Consider the following 10,947-nt stretch of genomic DNA (forward strand, 5'->3'; position numbering starts at 1 on the left):
TTTCATTAGGCTCGGAGGGAATGCGTGACCGCGAGGAAGCACCAGCGGCGGGCGGTTCTGCCCCCGCCAGCCAGAAGTGCTGTGCTCAGGGTGACGTGGCCGCCCGCCGCCTCGGGCTTGCTCAGATAAGCTGGGAGGGCAAGGTTGTAAACAGCAGCACGCACGCATTCCTGCCGTGCCACGGGACGGTATTTATAGGGCCGAACGCAGGAAGCTTAGGAAGGGGTGACCCAGCACCCGGGCAGCAGGACGAGAGCCCGGCTCCGCCTTTGCTCCTTGTACAACTCAGCCGGCGATCTCCATAAAACATCTTTATTCTGTACATTTATGTATAGGTGCTTGGGGAACACGGACGAGCCCCAGCATTAGAAAATTTCAAGACGACAAACCAGCAGTTACGAAGAGCATGGCACCCAGAACAGTCAGGCCGCAGACGGCAGGGACGAGCTGAGCCCAGCCATCAGCTGTTCCAGAGAAGGTTGCAGCACCCCCACGCCTGCCCGGGGCTGCTGCCGACAGCTGGCATCACCCCCCCCACGCAGGGCAGCTTTCTGCGGGAGCCTCTAGCACCAAAGGCAGGGGCCCGCCGCCAGCTGGGGCACGGGTGAAGGACCGCGCCCCCGTAACACCCGGGGTGGGAGCACAGAGGGATCCTGTGCGAGCAGTGACCCTGAGCCAGCAGCTGCCGTCTCTCTGCTGGGCCGAAGGGCGGGAGGCAGGCTTGCAGCTGGCTCAGCGCGCCTCCCAAAAGGCAGGTAACGCGTCCTGTCACTGCTGGGCTGCCTCCTCGCCCCTCCGTATACGCCGCCATCCCACCGGCTTCCCCGCACCTCAGCACGCTCTTGGCCGGGTGCCACCACCCTTGCCTCCCCCAAGAGCTGACACACGGAGAGCGTCCCTTTGCGACATCCGCCGATCAGCACGGGCCGCCCAGCCCTGCGCACGCTGCCTGTGCCAGCAGCCCGGATGCAGACCTTGCTTTCGGGAGGGTGGAAGAGCTATGTGGGCGTCCGTGTGCTATTGCAGGCCCTCTCCCTTCTCCTCAGCCAGGGCTGGCAAGCCACCGCGTCACACGACGAGGCGGGCTGAAGGGCTGGTGCTCGTGGCTGACCCACATGATCTAACAGTCAACAGCAAAACCAAAAGCCTATGTACAGCTCGGCAGCCCCTGCTGCAGCCTCCAGGCTAGCAGGGCCTGGAGGAACTGCCACACACACGGGAGCTGCGCGACAGCGAGTGAAAAACAGAAGCGCTCCACTTTTCGCGCACAGAGTCCTCGCTGGCATCACCAGCTTTCCGCTCACAACAAGCCCCAGTGGCAAGGGAAAAAATAAAGTCTTTCTTGAGGAGAAAAAGAAAGAAATTCACGCCACTGTCAAATCACAGCTAAATAGAAGTCACCTTGTTTGGTGTTAGCGACGCAGCCTGCCCCCACACATTAAGGCAAGCGTGTGAGGAGCAGCGAGCTGGGCTGGGCCCTGGAACCGCCACACCAGGGAGCCCACTGCAAACCACTGCTGCCAACGCGCTGACGGCACCGGACGTCCTCGGGAACAACCTGCCCGTGCCAGCACAGGCCCGGGCCCCGCTCTGCCCCACAACACAGCCTCCTGCTCTGCTGCTGCGAGGAGCAGATGCAAGTGCGAACGCCGTCTTCGCGCCGTTCGGTCAGGAGGCTGCGCCACGCAGAGCAGCCGCAGCTTCCTTCGAGTCAGAAGGCGGGATGCTGACGGAGTGCCAACACGTGCGCGGGGACAGGACAGGACAGGACGCCTGCCCGACAGTCAGACGCTCAGCTTGGAGTAATGCAAAACCAACATACGAAGGGACGTACAGCAGATTAAAGCCAACCAAGATTAAAACGGTTAAAAAGTGTCCTGAATGCGTTTTGAGAGGTTCGAGCAAGACCCTGCTGCGGGAAGCAGGGCCTCTTCCATCCCCTCCGCCTGGAGGGATGCGCTGCAGGATCACTCAAGAAAGTGCTGTGTTAACCCAGTGCTCGGAGAGCTGGAATGGGGCCAGATCCCGTATGAGAGATGGAAAAACATCCCTTCACTGCTCGTCTCCAAGGGTTCTGCTCCTCCCAACCAGTAATTTTCAAACAGTAAACAAAGCCAGAACTTGCCTGCCCAGGTCTGCAGGTGCCTCTGATCTATTCTGAAGGAGGGCAGGGTAATGAAAGCAGCAGGCGATGCGGAGAACGTGCTTAACTTGCCCCTCGTACGGCGCTGAACGCGAGAAACTCTCCGAGGCTCCATCCCACAGTGTGGAGGAGGGACACCCATGCTAGAACCGGACAGCAGCAGCTCCAGGCATCACTCGGAGAGCCACGGGAGCTTCCATCCTTCTCCCCGGTCGGTGGTGAGCGGAGATCTCTCTGACCTAGTGGTAGTCAGAAGTTCAGCTGCCCAGGCCCCAAGGACTCCTCCAGGCCGTTTTCTTTGGTGGTGATGGCTTGGAGGTCAGTGACATGCCCGATGCCTTTGGTGACTCCTTCACGGAAAAGCAGCTTGGCTCCTATCTTCAAGTACTCAGGATGCTTGATGAATCTGAAACAGACAACGGCCTTCTCTCCTGTCCGCAGCTTGTCCTGAAGAGAAAAAGGGGAGAGCTTAGACCTACCTGCCCTATCCATCCACACAGGAGGGGTGCACGCGGATGCTAAGAGGAGGAAGCAAATGAGCGGGTTGACTCCCTCAGGCTGCATGGCTCGAGTCCCTCCCGTTACTGTGTGCACAGGGGAGGGCAGGAAAACACAAGCTCTGGAGAACGCAGAGCTCATCCCCCTCCACAGTCTTGCTGTAGTTTGTGAGGAGGGAATTCTTTAACACATTAGGAGGAAAAATGGGGAGGGTATAGGGATGGAGTGTGCTCCTAGGAAGGGACACGAGTACTCAGGATAGCAGTAGCCCCTAGCTTTAGTAGAGGGCACGGTAGAATCCCAGCAAACCTCACAGGGAGGTACGTCTTTCTCCGTTTTCCTCCCATGCCTTACCTTACCATGGATCTTCTCTACGATAGCCGTCTGCCGCACGTTCCCCACGTGCACTGTCACCTGAAACCCCTTCCGGAAAGTCGTGGCATGGAACAACAGCACAATCTCAGCTTCAAACACTGAGCAGATGGTGGGGTTCATTTCGGGGCTCACCATGACCATGCCCTGTACAACAACCCAAAGCTCAGACCAGTTAGGGCCAACCCCTCAGCTTCTGAACAGCACCCAAACCACAAAAATGTCTCCACTCTGGGACTTGGCCTTGCACCCCATTCTCAGCCCAGTCCTCACCCTATTTCACAGGCCATTTCTTTCCCTTCCAACAGGTTTTCTACAAACATCTTTACCTCATTCCCGCTCTACCAATGGGGGATCCCCAGGGAAGCCTCCAGTCCCTCTCGCTAGACCAGAGAGGAAGCTGGCAACAGCAGGACTCACCTTGCGCAGCAGGGAGCGGTCGAAAGGTCCGAGGGCCAGCGTGGCTGCCTGGCCAGCCCGCAGCACGCGGCAGGCCGAGCGGTTGCGTTGGATACTGCACACTTTCAGCCGGAGGAACTTCCCGTCGTCAGTGGGACCGACCACCAGGCTCTCCCCTTCTCGGCAGATCCCACTGCCCAGGGCACAACAGCAGGACAGAGCTCATCAGGAGACAGGGAGGAAGTTGCACCCTCCAAGTTCAACCTACACAAACTCCCCAGGGCCAAGGAGGTGAGCGCCTTTGGACTTTTACCCAGGCGCGTGACCAGCTAACAGGGATGTAACACTGGTGGGGACAGGGATTTCCTACAGTAGGAGCAAAAGCCACACTATCACTCCTCAGAATACCAAGTATCCCTCACGTGGGGCCTCTCTCTCTGCCACACTGTATTGTTTTTGCTGGAGAGGCTGCAGTTGCCACCTGTTTTGTGTTAGTGCACTCTAATCCAAACTGCTCTGATCATTCCCAAACGCCGAGGGACAGCTGACTTCTCACGGGGTAGCATGAGGTTACCTTCTCCTGGGATCAGGGGACTTGCCTCCTACGTTTCCTCCCCCTGCCTGAGGAAGGAGGAAAGCAACACCTTGGGATCCTGGCTAACCTCTGCCGACTCTGGATGCCAGCGTGCCTTCCTCCAGCTCACTACAGCTCACACTCCTATCTCCCTGCTTGCCACTGCATGAGCAACGATCTGCTCACGGCACCACCCAGCACCCTGTAGGGCTCTGTCCTCCCTTGGCCCAGTTATCTGGCAGGAGTCAGCACGGAGCTTTGTACTGCTTCCATCTGCAGCGGGTAATTCTAACCTTGTGGGAACCCCAGCAACCACTCACGCCCACGCTTGTCTGCCTGGCCTCACTTACCTCGACAGAGTTCCGCCCACAACAGTCCCCACCTCTGGCACAGTATAAATTTCATCAACCTGCAACACGGAAACAAGAACGAGCTGCTCAGACACCTGTGGAACAGCACTCCAGAATGAGAACAAGCTGCCCACCCAGGGGGCATCAGACACCACTTGAGAGCTTTCATCAGCCTCTACAACCTTTCTGTTAGACGACCCTCTGCCTTTTAAGGGGAAACCAGAGGGAAGAAAAAAAATCTTCTCTCTGAAATGTGCATCCCTTACTTAGGACAGAGCCTAGCCTAACAGGCCCTTTTCAAGAAATGAGTCTTTTCTTTACTTGAACCAACAGATCAGGAGTTCACCGTTTCTCTCCCTGTGGCGTCCACAGTCCCCAGATGTTTGTCACATGGCACAACAAGTGCAGGAACAAAACAAGCCAAACTATCCTAAAGTACCTGAAACTCTGTGAGTTGTTGCATTAGTTCCTCCTGCTCTTTACTGTTGGTCAGTGGAGGAAGGATGTTGAGGAAGACTTTCAAGAGATCCAGGTTCTCCCCAGAAACGCTGGACAGTGTGAAGATTGGGGTGATGCTGTCAGACACAAAGAAAGAGGAGTAAGCACAAGGCCAGAGTGCAGCTGCAGAAGGTGGCTGGGATCCTGAATCCACCCAGTCAGCAAGAGGACAGAGACTACAAAGATAAATAGCCAGAGCAGGAGGGCACGTGGGCTAGCTGCAAATCTGAATAACCCCTGCCTCAGTGATTGGTTGAGGTGCCAACGCCCTGTCAACCCACGTTTCTGTCTTGGAGAAGCAACTCCAGGAAACCTCTAGCACCTTCTGCTCCCAGAGTCCAGAAAAAGGTCTGGGAGGCAAAAACGCAGAGGTAGGAAACTTGATGTTTTCCCAGATGTTCAAAATGTGCTGGTCTCCCCTGTGGTCGCCCTTTCCCAGCTCCGCACAGCAGCCCAGTCTGAATTGCCTGGTCCCAGCAGAAAAGAATGGTCCCTTACTTGGGAGACTGTGCAAACTGCTGTGCTGCTGTAACAGCATCATCGTCTGAGGTGACAAGCAGGGGGAGCTTGTTGCAGCCCGGCTGCTTCAGAATTCGCTCCAGCTGCTTCACTGTCCGTTCCACGGTGGCTTTTGAACACAAGTCAACTTTGCTGATGACAATGAAGAAGGGGACCTTGAGGGCCATGGCCAAGCCCAAGTGCTCTCGTGTTGTGCCTGCTGCAGGAGAGAAGCGACAGTGTTGGTGCAGTAGCATTCACCACTGTTGGTTGCTTATGTGACAGCTACATCTCCTGGCCCTCCTAATTGCCCACCCTAGGGATTTCAACCCAACTGCCCAGTCCATCGGGCAATGAATAAACAAAATTATTCTTTTAAACAAAAACCAAGAGCATTCCAGAAAAATAAAAACAACCCAGAATTATTGTAAGTGATCTCTCTGCTTCAGAAAGAGGCAGTAGTTTTCCTTCTTGAGCTACAGTTTGCCAGGGTACAACCACAAAAATGTCACAGAAAGATGTGGGAGAACTCCAGCTGCCTTTTCACAAGGCTGAAGGATTCAGCACCCCTAAGAACATGTAAAAGCTTTTTTTTTCCTTTTTCCCCCCTAACAAACACAGCCTCAAATTCCAAACAAAGCTTCTCTGTCCAGAGCACTGTTTAATGTGGTTTACGGCTGGTAACCCAGCTCTGCTCCCCTCCCAGGCACTCAGAAGCATTGGCCTACAAAAAAATCAGTAGGGACTTGCAGACTAAAATGTTTTTCTGACAGCTACTACTGCTAACAAAGACCTGCTCGCCCCATTCCCCATTTCTATTCACCCTGCTGTCGGTCTATGCAGACAGCACAAGACTTACCAATGCCGGTGTTGGCGCTAACCACCAGCATAGCAAAATCCGGGCAGTAGCTGGTGAGGCCAAAGATGGTTGTTTTCAGGTACTTGTGGTGGCCAGCCAGGTCAATGAAAGTGATCATCTTGGAGGAACTCTCACAGATCTCTTCTGCTGTTCGGGAGTCACTGTAATTTACCACCTGAGGAACATGAGGACTTGGTGAGCGAAGGAGCCTCAGCAGGCAAGTGAAGGAAGAGGCAGCTCTTATCAGTCCACTTTGACCTCAAAATTAGTGAGGAGAGATCATTTACCGTGGGTGCAAGAAACTACTTCTGATGCAAATGGGCAAGCAGCACTCAAGTTCACCTAAGGGGACACGGAGTTGTGCCACCTCTCTTCTCTCATGTCCCCCTCAGTGCTGTAACAGGAGGGTAGTCCTGTTCTCCTCCACCATCCCAACCACTTCCAGCTGAGTTCAACAGCCCCCTCCCTCACCTCTCCTTTGCTGTTGAAGCCGAGAATTTCAAAACTGATGCTTGATGTTCTTCCTGACTGGATTTCATGGAGATGCCGGAAGAGGTTGAGACGTGCTCGGCCCCGTCCGTTGTCCAGCTCTCCTTGTGTTAGGACACCCAACAGGGTTGATTTCCCTGAGTCCACATTCCCCAACACAGCCACTCGCAGGTCTAAGAACTACAGAAAAAAGAGCAAAGAAATAACGAAACCTAATTGCTGCTCTGCTGGGTGTGCGTGAGCACTACATGGTAATGGAGACGTGCCCCAGAGAGCTTCCTTCCACGACGGACACTGCAGCGTAATCTTGCTCTGATTCTGCTCCTGCTCATGGCAAATCACAGCTCAGGAGTTGTGATACACTCTCTGGTGTTGTGACTTGACTCATCAGCAGGAAGTCTAAATTCTTCCTTGTTTGCACACTGGGCTGCATCACAACTGTTGTCAAAGAAGTGAAATAGTTTCTCGCATCTGATCCAGCCAATCTCTCCTACTTGGAATCTGCCGCAACCACAGCCTTGGAGATAAAAAGCACTGTCCTCATAGTCTCCCTTTGGCAGCTCTTTAAAGCACCTGCTATGACCCAATCTAGGGTAAAGTGCCTCTAGGCTCCCATCCCAAAAGTAAGTTTCTTATGTGAAGGCTGTAAGTTGCCAGCAGAAGAGGACAGCCAAACCTCAGGTCCCTACCTGTTGGTTGTCAGGCACCTTTCGGACGAGCACCTCTGTTATCTTCCTTGGAACGTCGCTGTCATAATCCACCTCCCTCTCCCGCAGCACCGTAATGTCAGCCCCAACCCTGGCACAAACACAAAAGGGAAGAGTGAGACACGTGCTTGTACTCAGCACCCCTTGTACCTGCACAATCAGACCTGGCAAAGGGAACGGGACAAAAGCTAGGAATAGCAGGGCAGGCGCCTCAGGCTTTAAGCCAAAAGTCCTCTAGCTGCCTTCCTATTTCCAGGACCTCATGATAAGGGAATTTCAGTCTTACAAAGACATTGTGGAATGGAGCCACCAGCTCCTCTGGGGACTCCTGGAGCCAAGTCTCTGTACTGGAGGCTGTTTCTGCCCGTGGGTCCCGCAGACAAAAGGACGCACGTACTTCTCTGCCATACGGCGCAGCGTCTTGAGCGAGGCGCGCATCTCCTCCTCTGAGAGGCCCACCAGCAGCCCGTTGTCCTCCACACCGATCTGATAGACAGCCTCACCGCGGCCTTCCTGTAGTCGCCACTTCATCTGCGTCACCAGGTGCTCAAAGCGGTACTGCGAGGGGTTCACTAGCTTTAGCTGTTTAACAGAGCGGGGAGTTACAGTTACAGCTTGGATGCAGAGGGAACCCCATTGCCCAAGCCAACAACTCTCTAAATCAACCCCATGAAGCAATGCCCCCAGCCCTGACCCACCGCTGGGAAACACATCCCACGTTAGTGTCTGCACAGGAGAGATGGACTAGGTGAGAGAGGGTTTCACAGAGGTGCATGCATATGGTAGCAGAACATTCCCGTGCTTTTCCAAAGGGATCTGTACCCTACCCAACGTGGGGGTAAAAGACAGCACCACGGGACCTATTTGTTATACACGAGCCAAGTAAGTATGAATGGTAGAACAGCCACAATAAAGTGATCAATGATTATCAGGACCACCTGCACCTCTGTCGAAAGGAAGAAGATTTCAGGAAAAACAACGGGTCCTGTCTCCTAAAACAAATTCCTAAAATGAGTGCTGAGATCAAACTCTGCCAACTCAGCATACCGGGTATTGCTAGGCACAGAGATTGTTCTTTAGTACAGTGCCACTTTTCTGTCCCTTCCTTTGACATGTTCCCCAGAGGCTGTCTTTGCATAAGTTACTCACTGCAAGGTAATTGTCTGGGAGGAAGACTTCCTGCAACCACAAAAGACTCACCTTGTACTCGATGTTCCCATCTTCTGCCTGGTCAGAGAATAAATCAAAACAAAGGTTAGATGCTGTGCCAGCAGGGACTTCTACGGGCATCAGCTGCACAGATACTCTGCAGCTCGTATTGACAGTTTCAGAGAGGGAAAACTGCAGAAATATACTGTTAGGTCACAGCCCATTCTGCCATTCACTCCTATACTAAACTGGAACTTACTTTAGGTTCGTTTCTGCTGTTTGCATCACACATGATGAAAACCAGGGGATAAAGCTAGAGAGTGACACAGGGCATAATACTGCTTTGGGGGGGGGATTTATTTATTTATTTTTTTACTGCCAGCAAAGGATAGGGACAGTCACAGAGAGTTCCAGTTTCAGACAGTGTACAGGCCAGCGTATGATAAAGTGTGTTCCCCCCTCCCCATTCACATCCCACACTGCCAGCCACCCCTTCCCACTCCCACCTCATCCAGCACCTTCCGTTCACCCAGTGTGCACAGAGACAGGGGACTGGGAACAAAAGTTGCTCTATCTTCTCTCACATACTGATACCCTCTCCCTCCCTCAATTATTTTTCCATTGACTCCTTCCCCTATCCTTGCACATCTACCCTGCGAGAGAGAAGGACTACAGACGTAAGGGTGCAAGCTACTGACTCCTGTGCAACACAGCAAAGTGGTCCCTGGCCTGGCACTTCTGGAGAACTGGACGTGATCAGGACTGTCTGTGCACAACATGCCTAGAAGAATTTTCCCAGGAAGGGCTGAAGCCAGATGGGGCTGTCAGAGCCTATAACAGAAAAGCCCGTGGACTCATCAAGCCCACTCCAGCCGCTGCAGGCTCCAACCCCCACAGAGAACACGTAGCCAAAACTGAAGTAACTTTTGGTCTAAGCTCCATTGAGCCTACCAGAAGCCAAGCACTCTGTCAGACTACGCTAAGCTACCAACGCTAAGCACTTCCTTTTCCTCTGGACACCAATTTGCATGTCAAGAGAGGCAGCAGCCCTCTCCCTGCCTTCTAGCCGAGCTTCTAACCACAGCGGAGCTTCGGGTGGCAAAAGGCCAACAGAGGGAAGCTCTGAACTGCCAGCTCTGCTCTCGGGCAGCGGAGCTGTGCAGCGAGGAAAGGGTACATGCAAAAGGGTTTTCCTCTTTTACCATTCACCGGCTTTCCAGCTCTAAGAAAAACACCACGTCCTCTCAATAAAGGGGTGGGTCTCTTTCAAGGCAGCTGAGAGGAGAAAAGCAACAACCCGAGACCATGTACGGCCCAGGGTGGCCAAGAAGAGGAAGCTGCGCTGACACCGCAGGGGGCTGCCCAGCCTCTGGCTGAAAGGACCGAAAACAGAACCGCAGCCGCAGGGGACGATCCTGCCCACGGAGGAGATCTAACAATCCCTCCTCGACGAGAGGAGCCCTGCCCTGTGGAGGAGCACAGACTCGTATATTTTACCGGGAGCTCGCCGGTGGGGCCGAGCACCCATCCCTGGGACAACGTAACGCTCTCCACAGCCTCCTCAGCGCCGTGCCAGCTGCCTGAAGGAACCAGCACACCCACTTACTACTGATGGCAGTTTTCCCAGCGCCAGCGATGGGGGACACTGCCTCGGAGCCTGCCAGCACCCCCCGCGTCGGAAAACACTTGCCAAATTCCCTCCAAAGGGTGTCACCAAAACCCGCCGAGCGCTTTCTACGAGCCCGGCAACTGGAAAAAAAAAAACAAAAAAAAAACACTCACACCCACCAACTCCGGGGAAAAGCTGAGCAGGGCTTCATTTCCCATCCCCGGGCGGCGAGGCGCCGCCGGTGGGCACAGCACGGGGGGCACCGGGCGGGCGGGGAGGGCACAGCCCCACCGGGCCCCGTCCCCCCGGGGACCCCCCAACCCTCGCCAGGCCCCGGGGCGGCGGTGGGCTCACCTCCGGCGGCAGGTACGGCGGGTTGTTGGCCTTCCCCCCCCGGCTCCGCCCGCTTTTCTTCTTCGCCTTCGAGCCGCCGCCGCCGCCGCCGCTCCCCCCGCAGCCGCCGCCGGTGCCGGTGCCGGGAGCGGCCCCCCCGCGCCCTCGAAGCGCGGCGCCCGCCGGGCGGCAGCAGCCGCCGAACAGCTCCGACACCCGCGAGTCCATGGCGGCCCCGGGCTCCCCGCCCGGGCTCCCCGCCGCCCCGGTGCCCCCCTCCCTCCTTCCTTCCCTCCCTCCCCGCCCGCTGCGCGGCGTCACGGGAAAGCGAGTCCGTGCCGCCGCCCGCCTACAGCTCCCGGCACGCCCCGCGCCGCGCCCCGCTGGTTGCTCTATGGATTCCCCTCGCGGGGGAGGATGGGAGTTGGAGTCCCGCGGAGGCAGCGCCGCCCGGAGGGTGAGGGACGGG

The 10,947-nt window shown here is 55.5% G+C and overlaps 1 protein-coding gene across 1 annotated transcript; it reads right to left on the bottom strand.

Annotated features, from left to right (window-relative positions):
- Positions 1 to 296: 296 nt before the first annotated feature.
- Positions 297 to 10,721, bottom strand: GTPBP2 (GTP binding protein 2). Its single transcript, XM_040550831.1, has 12 exons — positions 10,500 to 10,721; positions 8,588 to 8,614; positions 7,785 to 7,969; positions 7,370 to 7,478; positions 6,663 to 6,860; positions 6,192 to 6,366; positions 5,333 to 5,552; positions 4,776 to 4,911; positions 4,337 to 4,395; positions 3,434 to 3,605; positions 2,996 to 3,160; positions 297 to 2,590 (listed from the first exon to the last, which is right to left on the bottom strand). The coding sequence occupies exons 1-12, from the start codon at positions 10,704 to 10,706 to the stop codon at positions 2,393 to 2,395; spliced, it is 1,851 nt and encodes a 616-aa protein (XP_040406765.1). The 5' UTR covers positions 10,707 to 10,721; the 3' UTR covers positions 297 to 2,392.
- Between the last annotated feature and the right edge of the window lie 226 nt (positions 10,722 to 10,947).

Source organism: Cygnus olor, chromosome 3 (assembly GCF_009769625.2).
Source record: "Cygnus olor isolate bCygOlo1 chromosome 3, bCygOlo1.pri.v2, whole genome shotgun sequence".
In the NCBI taxonomy this organism is placed as follows: domain Eukaryota; kingdom Metazoa; phylum Chordata; class Aves; order Anseriformes; family Anatidae; genus Cygnus; species Cygnus olor.

Excerpts from the sequence above, each read along its gene's own strand:
- GTPBP2 (XM_040550831.1), bottom strand. The coding sequence starts at position 10,706 with ATGGACTCGCGGGTGTCGGAGCTGTTCGGCGGCTGCTGCCGCCCGGCG. Across the intron at positions 5,553-6,191 it reads TAGCGCCAACACCGGCATTG|CAGGCACAACACGAGAGCAC; the intron begins GTAAGTCTTGTG and ends TCTCTCCTGCAG. Across the intron at positions 3,606-4,336 it reads GTGGGCGGAACTCTGTCGAG|TGGGATCTGCCGAGAAGGGG; the intron begins GTAAGTGAGGCC and ends TGCCCTGGGCAG.